The sequence below is a fragment of the Convolutriloba macropyga genome, chromosome 13, assembly GCF_964194025.1.
Source record: "Convolutriloba macropyga chromosome 13, txConMacr16.3, whole genome shotgun sequence".
Taxonomy (NCBI): Eukaryota; Metazoa; Xenacoelomorpha; order Acoela; family Convolutidae; genus Convolutriloba; species Convolutriloba macropyga.
This window is the reverse complement of record NC_134480.1, coordinates 3,497,032-3,519,605: the sequence shown is the minus strand read 5'-3', so window position 1 is coordinate 3,519,605 and position 22,574 is coordinate 3,497,032. Positions and strand designations below refer to the sequence as shown.

General features: G+C 37.8%; 2 protein-coding genes across 2 annotated transcripts in view; both read left to right on the top strand.

Annotated features, from left to right (window-relative positions):
• The first annotated feature begins 4,762 nt into the window (after positions 1–4,762).
• LOC142352089 (pleiotropic regulator 1-like) lies at positions 4,763–8,634 on the top strand. Its single transcript, XM_075404456.1, has 3 exons — positions 4,763–4,890; positions 4,990–5,147; positions 8,480–8,634. Exons 1-3 carry the CDS (start codon positions 4,763–4,765, stop codon positions 8,632–8,634), a joined length of 441 nt encoding a protein of 146 aa, XP_075260571.1.
• A 685-nt stretch (positions 8,635–9,319) lies between these two features.
• LOC142352305 (pleiotropic regulator 1-like) overlaps positions 9,320–22,574 on the top strand; it is a 52,443-nt gene continuing 39,188 nt past the window's right edge. The window contains exons 1-3 of the mRNA XM_075404837.1: positions 9,320–9,489; positions 9,758–9,915; positions 15,689–15,888. Coding sequence (XP_075260952.1) covers positions 9,362–9,489; positions 9,758–9,915; positions 15,689–15,888 — 486 coding nt within the window. The 5' untranslated portion in view covers positions 9,320–9,361. The remainder of the gene's footprint in view (positions 9,490–9,757; positions 9,916–15,688; positions 15,889–22,574) is intronic.

Here is a 22,574-nt window from a genome sequence, read left to right as displayed (position 1 = left end):
ACATTGAACGTAATCGCAACATCAACACTCAATATCTCTCCACATTTGATGTTTACTCGGGCAAAATTGTTGGTGCCATATGTTCGTGTAAGGGAGATTTATTCATTCTATATTTTTTATTCATCAAGAGGTCTGTACATAAATTTGTCTATTGTAGTACTTATTTTATCCTTGCTGATTTCAGTAGATCGTGGCATCAGGTAGGAGCGATCCGGTACAGAAACATACAAAAAGAGTTCTTGAAGAACATCTACAAACAAGTTGTACATTGGAAAGCAATTTTTTATAATGCCAAGAAACAAGGTAGGCTTTAAGTTCACGATACTTTGAAAAAATCTTCTCTGTCACTTTAGTTAATTCTCACGCGGAAACGACAATTTAATGGGCAACGCTGATGCCTCATCTCATTCTTGCGAGAACAAGAACGGATGCTGAAACCTCAAATAACAAAACCTTTGCAAGACGGTAAGACCAATGAATGAAGTTGGACATAGGTTCCTTGTTTCTTGAAGCAAAAGATATCCAGGAACGTATGAGCAGACTTAAAGCAAAACGATCTGTTGATGATTACAAAGAACTTGATAAATAAATCTGAACAGGAAAAATTTCCAATGCCATTCGAAGTCTTACAGAAGAAGCGAAGGGTGGTGTCCTTTCTTTAACTGACAAAATTGACAAGAAAACGGTCATTGATGTCATACGCAATGTACAAGCGGAACCACGCAAAGCAAATTTGAATTATCTAGTGGGCAATGAACATCGAAGAAAAAGTTTACCGTACCATTAGTCCACTTTTGAAAAACTCAATGCCTCAATTGTTAGAAATTCTGCCATGAAGCATGGAAACCACGGCCCTTCCGGCGTGGACTCCAACGAATGGCGAAGGTTTCTGACATGTTTTAAGGTGTCCTTGACTGATAAATGCGCAACGATTGCTAACGTAGCAATACGCATAGCAACTTCTCATTTGGCTTTCCTTCTTCCGTATAATTCAAGTCGGTTGTTAGCCCTTACCAAATACCTCAGTACATGACCTATATGAATTGGGGAAGTCTTAAGGCGAATTACTGGAAAACTTGTTGTCAATTGTGTTAAAACCAACCTCAGGATATTAGGTGGTGACCAACAATTATGTAGAGTTCAAAAAAGAGGAATTGAACATTTCATTAATTTTGTGAGAGCTGCTTTTATGAACTCAGATTTGGAAGCGATCTTGCTTATCAACAGAAAAAACGCTTTCATTAGTCTCAACCGTGATCTTGCTTTAAGAAACATTGAGAAATTCTGCCCCTCTCTATCATTATTTTTGTAAATTATATCGTGAACCATCATACTTGTCTCTTAACAAACAAACAAAAGAATACACTCTCAGGAAGTTAAAAGCCAAGGTGATCCCCTCGCGATGCCGATGTGTGGAATTGCAATTCTTCGCTTAGTTGAACTTCTTGACGGTTGCTTCACAAATCAAAATTGGTATGCGGACAATTGGAAGACATTCGGATCTCTTGATAACCTGAAAAAAAACTTTTTGACCATATGAAAAAATTTACCAAGCGCCATATTATTACCCAATAACATCTCTTTGAAAAAGCCCAGCAGTTTTTGTTTCACGATGAAAGTAAACAGTTAACGTCTGTGGAGTACTTGGTAGCGTAATAGTTATTGATGAAGCGGAAAAGAAGTTTGTAGGAATATCACTAAAAACGCAGAAAATGCTCGCTGTTCATGTCAATATTTCACCTCAAAATGTTTAGAAGTCGTTTTTTTCATCAGTTCATTCTATATTGACCACCTTGGCTCTTACAACACTTGATATTGGAGACCTGTTTAAAGAATCTTAGACATCAATCAACGATGAGCTATTAGCTAATCTTTTAAGAAAAATCCCGCGAAAAATGAAAAATATCGGAATATCTTTTTGTTGCCAATAAGGGAGAGTTGTATGAACATCCTTAAACCTGGAGACTGTTTTAGAGAATATCAACGATCAGATCAGCTGATCCCTATCTCTGCCCGCAGTCGAACTAAAGCGAATATATTATCTAAAATCAATTATATAATCTAGAACTAAATTATATATAAAAAAGGAGAAAGAGCTTGATCTCTAATTGAAAGACTAGAATTTAGAGCGAATTCAATAAGAATGAGATCCGCTCCTTTAACTTAGCTAGTAAACAGGGAGCATCGAGCTGGATGAACGCTAGGCCATTGAGGCGATATCATTTTGACCTAACAAAGAGCGAGTTTCGGGATGGTCTTTCCCTTCGCTATGGTTGGAACCTGGTAAAGATGCAAACTCTATGCGCATGCGATGAACACTTCACTGTGGCACACACCTCCACAGTCCGAAAAGAAAATACACCCACATGAGACATAATGAACTTTGCAATTCCTTTGCGAACTTGTTAAGTGATGTCTGTCATGATGTCCAGTTGTATCCTCAGCTTCAACCGTTGCAAGGTGAAACCTTTGGCCTTAAAGCAACGACAACAGTTGTCTAGAAGGCTCGATCTGTGGATCAGGTTCAATATCGACGACCTGTTTGTTGAGGCCAAGGCACTTCAGGAACGTTTAAGGAAATTAAATAGAAAACGATAAGTGGATGAATTTAAAGCCTTTGACAAACAAATGGAGTCTGGTAAGATATCGAATGCTTAATGATGTCTTTCAGACGATGTACTATCAGCATCTGATAAAGTGACCATCGAAGGAAAAAACTGCACCGTACTCGATCTTCTACAAGAATGGCACCCATGTAGTCATAAAACCGATCTTAAATACGTAGTAACCGATCTGAAAAGTCGGGATTCGCCGTTCCGCCATTCTATTTTTGAAAAATTTAATGGTTCTGAAACAAAACGCGCCGCAATGAAAACAAATGGCTCATCTAGTCTGGATGCAGGCAAATGGAGCTGACTTTTGACATCATACAAATCTCCTCAATCGATCTTTGCAAAACATTGTCCAAACTTGCAATCAGAATTGCCACCGAAGAACTAATTTTCTTGAATTCTTTTTAACGACTGTCGTCTGATTGCACTAGATAAATGCCCTGGGGTATGGCATTGGTGAGCTCTTAAGACAATTTATAGGTAGGAGTATAGTGAAGTGCGTTAAGCGAGATCTCCAACTTACAGATGTGCCTGCAGAAAAGTTCACAAAAAGTGCCATCGATCAAGATATCCATGCACTCCGGCGGCATTAGATGTTGGTGTTTTTTGAAGGTCTTCGAGCTCTGGGTTCAGTTAGTGGTTCTTATAAAAGCTGCAACGTTTTTCTGAAAGAAAATTCAGTGAACTTCTCTAATATGCTTGAGAAGCTCGCCTCAGAATGTTTACAAATCCTTTACTAACGGATTGCAACACAAATTGACTTTTATTACTAGAACTACTTCAAACTCGGACAGTCTGATGAGGGAAGCAGAAAAAATAATTGATAAATTTCTTATACCTTCAATGTTGAATCATCCCTCTTACAACGACGGACATCGCAAGGTTTTCTCTCTTCCGGTCAAAGAGGGTGGCCTAAGCATTCTTCTTCCTGAAGACAGGGAAAGGAATATGAAAGATCTATTCGGATTTGTGAGCCGTTACAGAATCATAGCGCTATAAATGCAGAGATTCATCAGGAAAAAATTCTTCAGAGAATCAGTAAAGAAAAACAGGAACACGCTCCGGTGAAAAAGTTGGCAATCAAAGGTCTCATCAATGATAAAGAGGCATATTCTCTAGATTTGGCTATGGAAAAAGGAGCATCATGCTGGTTAAATGCACTTCCATTAAAAAGATATCATTTTGAATTAACCAAGGGAGTGTTTAGAGATGGAATTGCCCTGAGAAATGGATAGGATACCGTAAAATTGCCATCAAGATGCGCATGTGGAGAAAACTTTAATGTAGCGCATGCTCTTCATTGTCCAAAAGGTGGCTATACGCTCATAAGACACAATGACATACGTGACTCTTTTGACAACCTGCTCAATGAGGTCTGCAATGATGTCGACGTAGAGCCCTGTCTTCAGTCTTTGCAAGAGGAAACCTCCGCAAATAGAACTACCACTATTGATGACGACGCTTGACTAGATGTCAAAGCTATTGGTTTCTTCGATTCACGTTTATGCACAACGTCCTTTAATGTGAAATTGTTTAATCCGTATGAGAAGAGTTGCCCAAGAAGCATACCGGATTCCTACAAAGGATAATCGAAGTCGAGAAAGCCGCCTTCTGTCCGTTAATCTTCTCGTGTATAGGAGGAGCTGGTCCCGTCAGCATCAAAAGCCATACAGAGATGGCTTCGAGGATCAGCGATAAGAAAGAAGATTCATATTCGGATGTGATCACGTACATAAGGACAAAATTAAGTTTCGCTCTTTTGCGTAGCTCCATACTCTGCCTACGTGGCGCGCGCTCCCTGCGCCGGTGCCCTGCAGTAGAAGCGTCGATAGGAACCGTTGTAGAGGAAACGAGGCTGTTGTGCTAAATGCTTTATTTTTTATCTTGATTCAAAACCACTACCCATCATATTTAATTGCTATTTACCCTGTCTATTTTGTTATTAATTCTGATGTTTTATTTTCTTTATCTTTTGCATCTGATGCTTCAATTTTTGTCTATTGTCAGAATTTATAAAAACACATTGGAGTTGACTTGCTGCCCCCGAGTTGAGCGACTACCCTTTTCGGGGAGGGGCTTTCTCTTAATTGACCTTTTTAATGTGTGTGGCTATTGTAATACTTATTTATCCTCGCTGATTTCAGTCAATCATGGCTTCAGGTGTGAACGAAACTGTACAGAAACATACAGTTCACACATTAGTGTTTCGTTCACTGAAGAGAACATATGACATGTTTGTCAGCGAACAAGGATTTATGCCAGAGCCCGACAGTACACTGTAAGACTAGCTATTAATACAATGAGATTAGAAAAAATACCTCTCAGTCTAAGAAAAATCAATCAAGGATCTTGCCTGACTTTTGTTCATCCGTTTCAGGTACAAGTCCAAAATGTCCATTAAAGCGCGAGATCAGTATGGACCCATTTTGCACATGCCCGTTGAAGATCCAAAATCTGCCAGAAAGCAACACGCCCCTGATGCTGTTATTCACCCTGTCATGGGTGCTCTGGATCCAAAATCTGGCAGACCTGCAAGTAAGTTAAGGTGGAGTGGTGGAACTGATTCTGATGGAGATCCCTTGTGTTCGACGATTTAGGTGGCGTCGGTTTTTTTTGTTGAAAAACTTTATTCCAAATTAAAATTGATTTTCAACAAATACGACGGTCGGTGGATCGATTTTTTTCTCATTCAAAATTCCTTTCAAATTTACGCCCATAGAGCGAAAAATCGCGGATTAGTATAGAAGATAAAATCAAAAACTAAAATTTTCTGAAAACTTATCGTCTAATATTTGAACGATAATCCCCTTAAACGAGGATTATTTATGGGGATTAAAAAAATATTTCAAGGGCGCTATAAAAATATTTTCAAAAGGCCCGATAGCGCCTTTTAAAAATATTTTTTCAAAAGGCGCTATTTTTCACAGATGATAGATTTGAATGAGCATTTTTGGTCTGTCATGGTTGCTCTGGATCCAAAATCTGGCAGACCTGCAAGTAAGTTAAGGTGGAGTGGTGGAACTGATTCTGATGCAGATCCCTTGTGTTCGACGATTTAGGTGGCGTCGGTTTTTTTTGTTGAAAAACTTTATTCAAAATTAAAATTGATTTTTAACAAATACGACGGTCGGTGGATCGATTTTTTTCTCATTCAAAATTCCTTTCAAATTTACGCCCATAGAGCGAAAAATCGCGGATTAGTATAGAAGATAAAATCAAAAACTAAAACTTTTTGAAAACTTATCGTCTAATATTTGAACTATAATCCCCTTAAACGAGGATTATTTATGGGGATTAAAAAAAATTTCAAGGGCGCTATAAAAATATTTTCAAAAGAACCGATAGCGCCTTTTGAAAATTTTTTTTCAAAAGGCGCTATTTTTCACAGATGATAGATTTGAATGAGCAATTTTGGTTTAAAAGTTTCCAATGTAATTTTAATGAAGGTTTTAAAAAGGATTGTCAATTTAGAACTTTCGTACGAACGTTTTCGAACTCTGAGTTCATCGTCAGGTTATAAACAATACAAAATGCTAAATTGAAAAGCCAGAAAATAAATTGCAAATCACTAAATTTCAAGAAAATTTTAAACGAATTTTTACATATCTACAATCGTATCTACAAAATTTTACATCTGAGTAAATACACATTTTCGATTTGATGTAGGAGATGCATATCGACATGTTTTTTATTAAAAAAACCTACATAAATTACCTTAAGCTTACTTTAGTTTTGTTCAATTGTAAAGTTGAACTTTTCGTTTCATAGCGTGTCTTTCTTTCAAGTTGGAATTTTATCTCCAAACTAAGCTTTCAGTGTCAATTCTCGTGTTCGGTATTCGTCGCGCGTGTTGATGGCTGGTTTCAGTGTTCTTATATAGAGCGCCTCTAGTGTCATTAACTTAGATTGGTTGCCGCACCGGTCTAATATCTTCTCGTGGAAAGCTGTTTTTATCACTGTTGCACCCAATTGCATGTATTCACATCGGTGAGCCGCCTTGGCATGCTATGCAACCCTTGTGGTAATGTCGGCATGTCTGCCCTACATAGATGGATCTGCATCCCTTACAAGTGAGTTCATGAACCACGTGGGGATTTGAGGTCTTTATCAAAGCTATACTTAAGACTAGGTAAACAGCTCTTAAGTTTCCGAGTGGTGAAAATTGTCTGTACAGGATGAACTTTTCTCAGCTTCTTAACAAATTCATTAGAGATGTTGCCTCTGTACTGTAATGCAAATTGTTTTTTCTCAGTAGTTTGCTGTTTTACGGCTAAATCCGCGTATTATTCTTTGCTTTGTTCTTTCATTCGCAGCTGGTTAATTGTATTCTTGACAATATTCCCTACCCAATGCCTAGGATATTGATTACGTTCTCAAATTTCTTCTTTTTTGTCCATGCTTCATGGAACGCTTCCAAATTGCTGGTGGCTCGGAACAGGCGTTGTATTGTTCCCTGTTTTGTGCTTTTCTTATGTTGAAGGGGTGCACAGCTACGATAGTTCAGAATTGTTCCAGTATCTGATAGTTTTTGATACCATGTGCAAAAAATTGTCCCCTCAGGTTTTACGTTAATTGACATGTCCAGAAATGGGAAACTCTTTTTGTCATCCATTGTTTCTAATGTAAATTGAGGTTTTGGATGGAGGGTATTGACCGCATCTAACAGCTCTTTTGTGTCACCTCTATTTGTTCTCACAATATCGTCAACATATCTTAGAAATACTTTGATTTCAGACGAATGGTTAATGTCAGTCTTATGCACGGCAGAATGAGCACATCCAGAACTGGATACATGCTATCATATTCGGTGTTACTGATTTGCTGACATTTTGCGTGGAAACATCTATTGCAAATTTCACACTCAACACACCTGGAACGTGCTATCACAAGGTGTTTGCAATTGCGACAAGTGCTAAATTGTGTGTTGGTTTTACATTTAGATGTCTGTATTTCAATTGTGGCTCCCACGATTTCATCCAAAGGTTAGCCAAAATCACTGCCAAGGACGCACCCATTGCCAACCCGTCTTTCTGACAGTACCAACTTTCACTGCATTTGAAATGGACGTTTGTGACGGCTAAATCGAGCAGACGTTTCATTGTCGTTCTAGGTATGTCTGGTTTATCGTCCCTAGCATAAAGTGATCGCAGGGCAAAGTTAATGGCTTCCTTTACGGGAACGTCGGTGTATAAAGTTTTCACATCTAATGATAGGATTTGTTCATCTTTTTCAAGTTTTATTTGCTGCAGTGCGTCATTGGTGTTAGCTTCTTTGTTTACTCCTTCAATATTTTGGAATAAGGGTGTTAGAAACTTGTTAAGTTTATTGTAACAACTTCCCGGGATAGAGAGAACAGGTCTCAGAGGGTTTTCTTTTTGTGTACTTTAGCTAATCCATACAACCTTGCCGGTTGTGCTCCAGTGGACCCTAAAGCTTCGTATACCTTAACCGGTATCTTCCCTTTTTTCCTCAAATCCAAAAGTTCTTCGTTTAGTTTTTTTTTATTTTCTATTACGATATTATCACAACTCTTTTCAAGTTTTCTGAACTGTTCGCAATCTAAAACTAATTTTAAAAGTTTCCAATCTTGATTTAAAAAGTTTCCAATATAAAAAAACATAGACTTTTCTTTATCCTTTCTACATAGCTTTAGAATTTATTATCGCTTTTTCCCGACTAAAACAATCGTGAAGGAGCATCATGCTGGTTAAATGCACTTCCATTAAAAAGATATCATTTTGAAGTAACCAAGGGAGAGTTTAGAGATGGAATTGCCCTGAGAAATGGATAGGATACCGTAAAATTGCCATCAAGATGCGCATGTGGAGAAAACTTTAATGTAGCGCATGCTCTTCATTGTCCAAAAGGTGGCTATACGCTCATAAGACACAATGACATACGTGACTCTTTTGCCAACCTGCTCAATGAGGTCTGCAATGATGTCGACGTAGAGCCCTGTCTTCAGTCTTTGCAAGAGGAAACCTTCGCAAATAGAACTACCACTATTGATGACGACGCTTGACTAGATATCAAAGCTATTGGTTTCTTCGATTCACATTTATGCACAACGTCCTTTAATGTGAAATTGTTTAATCCGTATGAGAAGAGTTGCCCAAGAAGCATACCGGATTCCTGCAAATATCACGAGTCCGTCAAGAAGCTGAAATGCGAACAAAGGATAATCGAAGTCGAGAAAGCCGCCTTCTGTCCGTTAATCTTCTCGTGTATAGGAGGAGCTGGTCCCGTCAGCATCAAAAGCCATACAGAGATGGCTTCGAGGATCAGCGATAAGAAAGAAGATTCATATTCGGATGTGATCACGTACATAAGGACAATATTAAGTTTCGCTCTTTTGCGTAGCTCCATACTCTGCCTACGTGGCGCGCGCTCCCTGCGCCGGTGCACTGCAGTAGAAGCGTCGATAGGAACCGTTGTAGAGGAAAGGAGGCTGTTGTGCTAAATGCTTTATATTTTTTCTTATCTTGATTCAAAACCACTACACATTATACTTTAATTGGTATTTACCCTGTCTATTTTGTTATTAATTCTGATGTTTTATTTTCTTTATCTTTTGCATCTGATGCTTCAATTTTTGTCTATTGTCAGAATTTATAAATACACATTGGAGTTGACTTGCTGCCCCCGAGTTGAGCGACTACCCTTTTCGGGGAGGGGCTTTCTCTTAATTGACCTTTTTATTGTATGTGGCTATTGTAATACTTATTTATCCTCTTTGATTTCAGTCAATCATGGCTTCAGGTGTGAACGAACCGGTACAGAAACATACAGTTCACACATTAGTATTTCGTTCACTGAAGAGAACATATGACATGTTTGTCAGCGAACAAGGATTTATGCCAGAGCCCGACAGTACACTGTAAGACTAGCTATTAATACAATGAGATTAGAAAAAATACCTCTCAGTCTAAGAAAAATCGGATCTTTTCCGTTTGTGCCCCCCAGCTTAGTGGGTGCATATTATTTGCAACCCCCAGATGCACGTGCAATATTTTTACATAATGATTTACTATGTAATGACACGTGCTCTGTAACTGGGGGGAGCATAACGTACTGGGGGGGCACAAACGGAAAAGATCCAAAAAATCAATCAAGGATCTTGCCTGACTTTTGTTCATCCGTTTCAGGTACAAGTCCAAAATGTCCATTAAAGCGCGAGATCAGTATGGACCCATTTTGCACATGCCCGTTGATGATCCAAAATCTGCCAGAAAGCAACACGCCCCTGATGCTGTTATTCACCCTGTCATGGGTGCTCTGGATCCAAAATCTGGCAGACCTGCAAGTAAGTAAAGGTGGAGTGGTGGAACTGATTCTGATGCAGATCCCTTGTGTTCGACGATTTAGGTGGCGTCGGTTTTTTATGTTGAAAAACTTTATTCAAAATTAAAATTGACTTTTAACAAATACGACGGTCGGTGGATCGATTTTTTTCTCATTCAAAATTCCTTTCAAATTTACGCCCATAGAGCGAAAAATCGCGGATTAGTATAGAAGATAAAATCAAAAACTAAAATTTTCTGAAAACTTATCGTCCAATATTTGAACGATAATCCCCTTAAACGGGGATTTTTTATGGGGATTAAAAAATATTTCAAGGGCGCTATAAAAATATTTTCAAAAGGCCCGATAGCGCCTTTTAAAATTATTTTTTCAAAAGGCGCTATTTTTCACAGATGATAGATTTGAATGAGCATTTTTGGTTTAAAAGTTTCCAATGTAATTTTAATGAAGGTTTTAAAAAGGATTGTCTATTTAGAACTTTCGTACGAACGTTTTCGAACTCTGAGTTCATCGTCAGGTTATAAACAATACAAAATGCTAAATTGAAAAGCCAGAAAATAAATTGCAAATCACTAAATTTCAAGAAAATTTTAAACGAATTTTTACATATCTACAATCGTATCTACAAAATTTTACATCTGAGTAAATACACATTTTCGATTTGATGTAGGAGATGCATATCGACATGTTTTTTATTAAAAAACCTACATAAATTACCTTAAGCTTACTTTAGTTTTGTTCAATTGTAAAGTTGAAACTTTCGTTTCATAGCGTGTCTTTCTTTCAAGTTGGAATTTTATCTCCAAACTAAGCTTTCAGTGTCAATTCTCGTGTTCGGTATTCGTCGCGCGTGTTGATGGCTGGTTTCAGTGTTCTTATATAGAGCGCCTCTAGTGTCTTTAACTTAGATTGGTTGCCGCACTGATCTAATATCTTCTCGTGGAAAGCTGTTTTTAATCACTGTTGCACTCAATTGCATGTATTCACATCGGTGCGCCGCCTTGGCATGCTATGCAACCCTTGTGGTAATATGTCGGCATGTCTGCCCTCCATAGATGGATTTGCATCCCTTACAAGTGAGTTCATGAACCACGTGGGGATTTGAGGTCTTTATCAAAGCTAGACTTAAGACTAGGTAAACAGCTCTTAAGTTTCCGAGTGGTGAAAATTGTCTGTACAGGATGAATTTTTCTCAGCTTCTTAACAAATTCATTAGATGTTGCCTCTGTACTGTAATGCAAATTGTTGTTTCTCAGTAGTTTGCTGTTTTACGGCTACACCCGCGTATTATTCTTTGCTTTGTTCTTTCATTCGCAGCTGGTTAATTGTATTCTTGACAATATTCCCTACCCAATGCCTAGGATATTGATTACGTTCTCAAATTTCTTCATTTTTTGTCCATGCTTCATGGAACGCTTCCAAATTGCTGGTGGCTCGGAACAGGCGGTGTATTGTTCCCTGTTTTGTGCTTTTCTTATGTTGAAGGGGTGCACAGCTACGATAGTTCAGAATTGTTCCAGTATCTGATAGTTTTTGATACCATGTGCAAAAAATTGTCCCCTCAGGTTTTACGTTAATTGACATGTCCAGAAATGGGAAACTCTATTTGTCATCCATTGTTTCTAATGTAAATTGAGGATTTGGATGGAGGGTATTGACCGCATCTAACAGCTCTTTTGTGTCACCTCTATTTGTTCTCACAATATCGTCAACATATCTTAGAAAAACTTTGGTTTCAGACGAATGGTTAATGTCAGTCTTATGCACGGCAGAATGAGCACATCCAGAACTGGATAAATGCTATCATATTCGGTGTTACTGATTTGCTGACATTTTGCGTGGAAACATCTATTGCAAATTTCACACTCAACACACCTGGAACGTGCTATCACAAGTTGTTTGCAATTGCGACAAGTGCTAAATTGTGTGTTGGTTTTACATTTAGTTGTCTGTATTTCAATTGTGGCTCCCACGATTTCATCCAAAGGTTAGCCAAAATCACTGCCAAGGACGCACCCATTGCCAACCCGTCTTTCTGACAGTACCAACTTTCATTGCATTTGAAATGGACGTTTGTGACGGCTAAATCGAGCAGACGTTTCATTGTCGTTCTAGGTATGTCTGGTTTATCGTCCCTAGCATAAAGTGATCGCAGGGCAAAGTTAATGGCTTCCTTTACGGGAACGTCGGTGTATAAAGTTTTCACATCTAATGATAGGATTTGTTCATCTTTTTCAAGTTTTATTTGCTGCAGTGCGTCATTGGTGTTAGCTTCTTTGTTTACTCCTTCAATATTTTGGAATAAGGGTGTTAGAAACTTGTTAAGTTTATTGTAACAACTTCCCGGGATAGAGAGAACAGGTCTCAGAGGGTTTTCTTTTTGTGTACTTTAGCTAATCCATACAACCTTGCCGGTTGTGCTCCAGCGGACCCTAAAGCTTCGTATACCTTAACCGGTATCTTCCCTTTTTTCCTCAAATCCAAAAGTTCTGTGTTTAGTTTTTTTTTTCATTTTCCATTACGATATTATCACAACTCTTTTCAAGTTTTCTGAACTGTTCGCAATCTAATACTAATTTTAAAAGTTTCCAATTTTGATTTAAAAAGTTTCCAATGTAAAAAACATTGACTTTTCTTTATCCTTTCTACATAGCTATAGAATTTATTATCGCTTTTTCCCGACTAAACTTTTTCCCGACTAAAACAATCGTGAAATTTTCTTCATACCTAAATTCGGAACCTAATTTTTTCATTTTTTGGACGATGTCAAACCAAATAAGCGTTTTTCTTACCCTGTTGACCTGCTTTGTTCAGCTTAAGGTTCAACAGTTGGTACACAAATTACCAAGCGGAAATTGCAAACAAATGCACATTTCAAAGGCGAGACCTCGAGTAATGCAACCACTGTTGATGACGATTCAAGACTTGACATCAAAGTCACAGGTCTATGGAAGAACTCCTTTGTCCGAGCATTCTTTGATGTTAAGATCTTCAACCCGCGTATAAAATTGTGTCCTAAAAGCTTACCAGATGCTCACAATTATCATGAGTCTATAGAAAATGCGAAATACGAACAACGCGTGATTAGCGTAGAGCATAGCACATTTAACCCGCTAATTTTTGCCTGCACTGGCGGTGCGGGACCTACGGCTACAAGAGCTCTTAAACAGGTCGCCGCTAAGATCAGAGAAAAGCGCAGTGAACCGTACGCTGACGTACGCTGCCGGTATTCGAACAAAAGATCAGTTTTGCTTCTCTTAGAAGCTACTTCCTCTGCCTCAGATGATGTCGGTCGTTGCGAAAAAAACGAAAGAACGGAAAATTCTGCCATTTACGAGGGACGTCTGAACGGTTTCTAATGTTTTTTTATCCCTCTTAAGCTTACGCTCAAATTTTGATTGTGACCCCCACTATTTTTTTATTGTTCTGTATTAAACTATATTGTTTCTTTGCACTGGACAAAAACTTTAGCGTAAGTATTTTATGTTTCTCTTCATTTTACGTATGTATATATGAGGATGTTGTAATTCACATTTTCTACGCATAAAATGAATAACAGATGCTTGTGGCTTGTTGTAATCAAAACATACAGATCCAAAAGCTGTTTTACGGCTAGAATATCCCAAGATATTAATTTTACTGCCTACAAACTTTGAGCGGCCCGTTTATTTGTGTACAGCTGGTTTTTCAAAATTAGAACTGAGAAGTATGCGAAAAACGGTAAGTTGGGATAAATCAGTATTTCAGAGGACCGTTTTGACTCCATCCATTTTATCCTGCGCAATCAATGGTTCGCTTTTTTAAACTAATTTTATATCCTTTGTATAACGGTTTGCCTGAAATTGCTCTCGACTGAAGTACAAAGCAATTTTTGTTTGCTTGAATGTATTTTTGCTTTGATGTAAATTTTTCGCTTGACTGTTTTTGAATTGCTCTTGTTCTGCCTGACTTCGCAAGTTTAGTTTTCGTAAGGTGGCCTAGTCTTTCTTTTGAAATAAAAATTAAAATTCATTTTTCCAAGTGAGCTTTTTTAATAGTCTGTAACCGGTTCTGGAAACATCATTTGAATCCTCTTGGGAGGATATTGTCCCTGAATGAAGCTGGCTGCAATCAGACCCCTGCCTTTATGAATGAAGGTTACAATAGAATCAAACCTCGCCTGTCGTTGAAGAGCAATTTGTCCGACTTTAGTCTGTTATGTTAATAGCTGCAAAGCGATAGCTGGGGCTATTATTGGCTTGCTCTTGGTTTTTAATTGCTCTTGAACGGAGTTCATAGCAATTATTGTAAACGTGATCGTCTTTTTTATGCAAATTTTTTGCTTGACCATTTTGTGCTTTTCTTCAAGAACATTCTTTGACTTCTCAAGTGACTTTTTCACGCTTTCGTTCTTCAGTTTTGAGTGATCTCTATTGCTTCGAAGTAAAGCTTGTTGCTAATATAAAATCGGTTGCAGCATAGCAACAATTAGGTGCTGATAGCCGAGTGGTCAGTGCAGGTGGTTATGCGTCGGGAGGTCAATGGTTCGAATCCCGGCGGTGTAATTTTTTTCCTACCCACCTGTCGTTCGAGAGCAATTCTTCCGACTTTAGTCAGCTTATGTTTTATTCCGTCGTCAAGAATTCTATTACTGCGTGACGATCATTTTTCACTCTTATTGGAGAAAGTTTTTGGTTCATTCGCGTGATAAATTTTTTGTGCACTTGTGACTTAACCTCACTCTCAAAAATGTCTTCCTCGCTCTGACATTGACTTTCCTTTACTTTAGAGACAAGGTCAACTGAGTCTGTGTTGTTGTAATTGCAGTTTATTTGAGAGCAGCTAATAGAAGAAGTAATAAGTTAAACAGATTGTTAATCAAAATATAACATTTCAGAATCTTTTTGAATGCCGGCTATTACATGGAGATTGGGCACAAAAAATAGCAGTTTAGCGAGATTCTCTCATATGTAAACTAGTTATAGTGCTCGGGATCATTGGTTCAAAAGTCATTGCATAAGATATCAGTAGCATTTTAAATGTTAATTTTACTTCAAAAGCGTGAAAAATTCTTATTTTGACATCTGGCCTTTTACTAATTGCTCCCAAACGAAGCCTGCAGCAATTATGCTAGCACTGTGGTCTTTTAGCGACTTTTGGCTTTCTAGAGGTCTTTTTTTCAGCGGAAGCAAGTTTTTTCATGAATTGAACTTTTTGAGTTTTGTTTTTGGACACAGACTTCCATTTTAAGAATGTTGATTTCTGTTTTTGAACATGACTTTAACAGTAGCTTTTTTACTAATACATGGTAATAGTAGGAACTGCTGGTAATGCTCAAGGTCGAAAGGTCATTTTGAGCAGTTTTCTCGTCGTCATAGCAGTCACTTCTCCATATCCAAACTACACCCCCCTCTTCTCGCCCTACCCCAAATACTCTCGCCATCTCACCTACTACCCTCTCCGACCCAGCTACCTAGCCCCAAACGTCACCCCTGCACAACATTCTACCGGTAACACAGCGCGCTCGATGACTATTACGTGTAGAATAATGAGTGATTGAAGTTGCTCTATTCCTATTAGCTGCACATAAGTGTCGTGAGCAGACTTAAATCAGTTTTCTGGAAACAACTTAATCGAAAGTTTAGTTACATTGTGTATATTAAAGAAAATAAATCAATTGCTTATATCGAGCTCTAACTCGTTTAGAGCTTTCCCAACCATAGAGGTCATTGACAATCTGAGCAATTTTCCATTATTTTTGGTTATTTTGTGTTAATTTTGCGTTCTTGTTTTAGGCTCAAAGCTGGTTCCAGCAGATCAAAACGCAGACGATGGTTCGAATTTGAACGACGGTGCTCTTGTACGCAGTGCGTCTAACCAGCTGGCCCTTTTGAACCCTGCAGCACCTCACGAGCAACAAACAAAATCAGCTCTCATCAAAAAGGCACCCACACTTCCAAAACCAAACTGGCATCCACCCTGGAAGCTTTATAGGGTTGGTGATATTTGTGATTGCTATCGAACGAAGTTTGAAGCAATTATTGTAAACGTGTTTGGCTTTTTATGCAAAATTTTTGCTTGATCGTTTTTAATAGCCGCGAAGCGATAGCGGCTATTATTGGGGACATCGTGGTTATTTTTTACGACTCGAAGAGGAGTATTGGTTTTAAGGTTTTTTTCACCGGAAGTACTATTGGTTCAGAAGGCGTTTTGACTTTAGTTCACACGCAATTTTACTTACTTTGACTATTAAGTCAAAACGCCTTCTGAACAAATAGTACTTCCGGTAAAAAAAACCTTAAAACCAATACTCCTCTTCGAGTCGTAAAAAAGAACCACGATGTAAGTAAAATTGCGTGTGAACTATCTTTTTCTGAGCGAGAAAAATTTTTTGTTCATGCGCTGCGCTCAGTGAATGACTTTTTGACTTTGAAAATTGAAAAGAGTTTTTGAGAGTTTGGTGCATATAGATGACAGTTTTTAGCCGTGTTTTCGTCCATTTGGCCCAATTTTTTTTTGTAACTTGGTTTTTTGTAGAAAATTTTGATCGATGCTGAATGATTATGTAACCATTTGAATTCGATATCACAATGTTTCTGTGAGCTTCATAATGCGTTCAAGTGCAAAATTGGCCCATATTTCTCAATTTTTGGCTGTTTTCATTAATTTCTTTTTTGGCTCTTTGAGCGGATTTTCTTTATAACTAATTACTAATTATTTCAACGTTTTTTTAAAAAAATTCATGAATTGGATGCGTGTTGTTGACGTGGTGTTTTTGTTTTAATAGCCACACAGCGATAGCTGGGACTATTATTGGCCTTCTCTTGGTTTTTTCGCCGTCGCAATTTTTGTTACGACCATATGACGTCACAACCACTTCAAATTTGCTTTTTATTCATTCTTTCATGCAATTTCAACTAAAGTGCCTGCGTGATGTCATTTTTTGCTCTTAGTGGAGCGAGTTTTTTTGTTCATTTGCGTGATTAAATTTATGGTTACACTTGACTTACCTCACAAAATTGACTTCCTCACTTGGAAATTGACTTTTGTTTACTTTAATTTAAAGAGATGAGGTCAAATCGGTGTGTGTCACCCTAAATGAAGGTTATTAGAGAGCAGCTGATAGAGGCAGAAAAAACTTTTACAGATTTTTAATCATAATATAACATATCAGCCTTCAATGAAAAGACGAATATTTTTGGTCTGTCTGTTTTACTGTTTTTTTTTTGAGACTGCAGATCTAGGAAGCTATTGCGGCTATTTACTGGCAATCTGCCAGCTATGTTATAAAATTGTTCACATACTCATCCGATTTTGGCGGTTTTTCTCAAAATTTTTAAAATATTTTTGTACTTTGAGTTTTTTTACTATAAAAAGTTTTTCAAGCACCGTTGGTGTTTTTGGGTTCTAATTAGGTGATAACTCTTCGAAATTAAGCGCAAATTATTACCATATTGAAGATTTTTTAAAAAAATAGTTTTACTGTTTCGCAATTGAGCTATTTTCACTTCTCAGGAAGATGGCTGCGTAATGCTCCTAACCCTCGATTGCTGAATAACAGAAACTCCATGTATATCCATATATTTAAGCTCAATTTTTATGTTGATTTCTAATTAGAGTTTCCAATTTAGTTTTTTGATTATTCAGAAATTGCGTAGTTTTTCATCTTCACAATATATGTATTCCCCTCAATCTGGCATGTTACTAACATTCTCCTAAGACCTCTAGTTTTTCCCCCTGCCTTCTCTAAATTGAAAACTATCGATTTGAACTAATAATTTTTGTCTTTTTCCTTTGAATTTATCAATGTTTTTTTTGTTTGCAATTCATTTTATTCAACATAATATGGCATTAAGGTTTTGCTAGCTTCAATGTTGCAAATTTTGAATGACACTTTTTCTGCGGATCTTCTTAGGGCTTGATTTTGGTAAAATGCGATTTTTTGCATTTGAATACTGTTCTGTCTCTTTTGTGTTTTCATGATTAATTTTTTGATCATTGTTAAGATTTATTGCGTTCATTTTGGTTTAAAGCGATAACGAATGTTTTTTGTTAAAGCGATAAAGTGTATTCAGTTACCAATTGATTACTGCTTTTATATTGTATAATAGTGTTTTGATTGACAGAATTTACTGTATTGATTTATTTTGTAAAAATTTCTGGCCATTTCTTACAGTATTCATTTTTTTTCCAAAATAAATTTTTGGTACCCTAACATGGCTTGACTTTTGCTGCTCGCGTATTTTGAGGTTTCTAATTGCGTACAAAAATTGAGTTTGTTTTTTGTATAAGAGTAATGTAATTTGAGTTTATGGGCTATCTTCATTTCTTGACTCTATTTGTTTTGTTTTAGTATTCCCTTTGCTAAGAACCAGTTGAGATAATTCATTCACGAACACGACTCTTCGAGTCCTTTCAGGAACTCTACCGGCTATGTTTTTAATTCGTCGTCTCCATCGATGATTCTTCCCACCTGAATTCTTGGAATTGACTTTTTCAATGACTTCAGTGACTTCTACTACTCTGCAGTTATAATTTGTGTGCGTGACGTCATTTTTTCTGCTTTTACGTCAATTGCTTGACTTTCCCCCACTCGAAAAATTGTCTTTTGAACCCGCTTAATGAACTGTAATTTTTATGATCATTTACTAGTTAAAAGTCAATAGTGTACATCTAAGTAGTGCCAAACTTATATACCCTAATTCTTGAGTTTAGAGTCTTAAGTTTTTGATTTCAAATATTAATACTGAAAAAGCTCCATTTTGGCTTTTTCCTTATAGAGCGTATGTGTATTATGAAAATTACTGTCCGAATCTAGCCAAAAATTCTAGTGGTCTATTAAAGGACTGCTGGTCCAATCTGTCTATTTTATTTCTTTAGTTGCTTCAATTCATGGAAGGCCCTAAGCGTCTATCGCGGCTATTCTGCGGCAATCTGCCGGCTATGTTTTTCTAGAACATTTTTTGGATTTCGTCTTGGGTGACTTTCTCACGCTTGACTTTTTGATTTTTTTCTGAGTGATTTCAATTGCGAGCATTTAGAATTGATGTCTGTTGCTGAAATAAAACCAATGGTAAGTAAATGTTCTCTCGCTTGCTTGCAGAGTTTGCCTTTTCATCAATAGAAACGGAATAGTTTGAGATTAAATCATTCGAAGGCAAGTAGATGGAAACTTAATAATAATATTAATAAAAAATTGCTCAGAGATCAGCATATTACAAAAGATTACTTGCACTATTTAAAACAGTTCAGTAGTAAGTAAATACTTTCTCAAGAGAGGGGGGGTTATCCTACGATACTTAAACATGGGATAATAGGAATAGGGGGTTATCCTAGACGGAAAGGGATTAACTTTCATTCTTTACCAGATGTGATTATGTAAGACTATTTCCAAGGCGGCAAACTTGTTTTGGGTCAAACAGCCAACTTTGGTCTAAATTCAATTTCGTTCCGATAAGAGCTGCAAGTGAACAATTTATTGAAACCTATTTTAGCAAAATAAACACATAAACACAAAATATACACGGTTAGGAATTCAAAAGCCGCAGTTTAGGCAGTTAGGTACAAGTTTATTGTCTGCGCGCAATTTTAAATGCTGGTTCTTCTTCATAATCGCTACTACTTTCACTGCACTCATTAGCTTCATAATCAATGAATGAGCTAGGGGAGGAAGAGCTGGAGCTTTTGGTAGCATCAAAATCTACGATATAATCGCTCTCAATATCGTCCTCGTTAATAATACTTGTCATTGCAAATCCCGGGTAGGGTGTTTCCCATTCTTCCGGGCTTTCACTTGTTGTTGTATCCGGCACAAAACTATTATTGTGGTCCCAGTTTGGACTCGAATCTAGGAGAAGGTGAGCATAATTTTCCCCATTTTCGTAGTCCCACTCTACTTCATCGCTATCCCAAGAAAAATCTTTGACTCGGCAGTGATCAATTTTTAGTGGCCAAATGGTAGTGTTTTAATTCCCCCGTTCAAAATGTGGCGTTTATTATCAAAGGCAGAGAGACATATTTTATTTGTTGAAGCCGTTTGTAGAACATGCTTTTTAGAAACAATCCTTGTATTTTCAGCGCGCAGTGTACTACCAGTCACAAGTGTATTATTGTAGTCTGCATGTCGAAGCAAACTTTAGGCTGCTCTGGTTATTCCTTTGGCGGACATTTTTCGGTTACCTATGAAAAGAAAAAAGCAGTCAAATCATGACAATCATACAAGGTTAGTTGTTACTTTGTTAGTTTTTTCTTGAATCATCAAACGTAAAATATACTCAACAGCGGAAGTAATAATGTACAACTTTGGCTTCAGGCATATAAACTCTTTAATATAATCCCCAGCAAATTCGTCTTTGAATTTGAAGACGACGCGTTTATTTTCTTCGCTGTACAGTTTGTGATCTTCTGGGTAATTTGAGAAGTCAAACTGATCAAGAACATTGCTCTGCTCCAGTTCACGGTAGAGATCTTCACAATTGATCCGGTATAGCAAGCTATCAGTATCACTATAGAGTAATCGACAGTCAAATGAAGATCGCACTGTTCCATATTGAAACTGATACATGTAGTATTTCGCCAGATCAAGTATTGTGGCCCCTACTATAGTTGGTGTATCCCAATAGATCTTTCTTGGGCGGGAGGAGAGAGCTGAATTTATTAAACTCAAACCTGCTTACTATGGTTAGGGTTCGTCTTGTGTCTCTCGTAAGCTCGATTTTCATCCGTCGACGTTTCAATTCGCAGTTTTTCCCATAAACGGCGTTGTTCATTAGTTTATAGAAACTCTCCTCAAATTTATTTGAAGCCGCTTGTCTCTTCTCACTGTTCAGGGTTATATAGGGTGTTAACCAATTGTTTTGAGTAAACTGTAGCACACGATGCATTTTCCTAACCACTAATCCCAAGTTAACATACAGTTTCAACAGCTTGTAATGCAGCACATAATGTTCTTTGTCGAAAAAAGTCTGCAACAGTTTCGGAATTTTTGAGGGGGGTAAGTTATGACTCTCTCGCAAATTTACTTGTAGTCGCTGAGCCAGTCATCCTCAACAATATTTTTTGATGGTGCGAGGAGGAAGTCCTGATGGTAATCGTGTAGACTTGCTGGATAATGCAAGTCGACTTCCACGAAGTAACCGACAGGGTTATCAGGACAGTTTAGTATCTCAGCCAGTGTAATATCAGAATTTAGCGTAAAATCTGACTAGGGAGTTTTTCATTCTGCATGACGCCCCGTATAGGTTATTTGCGTCCACGCAGAAGCCAAATGTCGAGGGTTGTGAAGAGTCATAATCTGGTAAAAATTTATTATTTGCTGTAAACTTTCTCATCTCGTCGACTGAACATACTCCCCCACGTACTGCGCCTTCTATCATAACGAGGTGCTCGCGTTCTGTAAGCAATTCGACTTCTGCATTGCATATTCTGAAGGATGCTCCCTTAGCCATATTTGGCAGTGTGTAAAAGTGCATGCAATCGAGTTTGTATGTGGAGAAGCTGAGCTTTCTGTGGAACTCAAACGCATGCGAGAAGAGCGCAATCGGTTTTTAGGTATGCGTCGTGGTAGTCTTGTAGAGTTTCACAATTCAGAGTGTTCCACATCGTCTTGGCGTGGTTCGAGTTTCTTGAGTTATTGTTACTGCGTTTCCTTCCAAAGTGTTACGCCATTCATTAAGTGGCGGTAGGGATTTTTCGCTGAACTTTTCTCGACCGCTAACATATGAATAGGGGTAATATCCTTTTTGCTGGAAGAGATTCAACTCTGTTGAGGATAGGTTAGGAAAGACAGAAGCAAGTGTTCCAAAATGATCTCCTGATAAAATCTCAACCAACTTTTCGAGAGACGAATTCATCATTTTGAATGAATCAATAAACCTCAGATTTTCATACTTTTTGATCACTTTTCCATCATCTAGGGTTATGGTCTCCACGAGCACTCCAAAGTTCATGGAAATGTATTTTTCATCATTAGATGGAATTACACTTACAGTGGTCGTTGGCTCACAAGATTGCACATGTGATGAAGATCATAATTTTGTATATCATGTCCCACCACAGGGGTAAAGTTGACGTTCCTTCGTGCTCGGTTGCATTTTTCATGAGGCCAGCCAAGAAATTGTCCGCTGTAGTGGCAGTGATCCAGATCAATTGACGACTGTTCATCATTATCGTCAAAGGCTTTGTTACATATCCAACATTCGCTAGCTGCACTTTTCGGGTGCTGGCTACGGTCACCTCTGAAGAAAGGAAAAGCTCGTTTGCGCTTGTATATATCCTTGGCTAGTGTGTGTAACATGTTTACAAATTTAGTAATGCAATCTTCAGAGCTGTGCACACGGAAGAAGATGGGTTTTGTTGAGTTGTGATCAATTACCGCAAGTGAAAACCCACAGAGCTCGTGTTTTTCAATAACTCTGGTGTATGCGTTGTTCCCATGGGGCGTGCATCCTGCTACTGGACACAAGAAGGATTCGAAGTCAAAGTAAATGACTAATGGAACAAACCAGGTAGCGGCCAAGTTTTTGAATTTATATAAGTTTTTCCTGGAGCTGGTAATCGAACAACAGCCGGCGCATTTTCTCAGCAGGTCTCCATATGTTCGGTAAGCTTTGCAAGGCCTTCTTCACACAACCAGAAACAATTCCGGCAAATATGAAACGCAAAGCGGAATTTGGTATTTCG

What these genes read in the sequence shown, in the direction of transcription:
- LOC142352089 (XM_075404456.1), top strand. Translation starts at nt 4,763, where the DNA reads ATGGCTTCAGGTGTGAACGAAACTGTACAGAAACATACAGTTCACACA. An exon ending in CCAGAGCCCGACAGTACACT is followed by an intron (nt 4,891 to 4,989) that starts GTAAGACTAGCT and finishes CATCCGTTTCAG; the next exon opens with GTACAAGTCCAAAATGTCCA. An exon ending in AAAATCTGGCAGACCTGCAA is followed by an intron (nt 5,148 to 8,479) that starts GTAAGTTAAGGT and finishes ATTGTCCAAAAG; the next exon opens with GTGGCTATACGCTCATAAGA.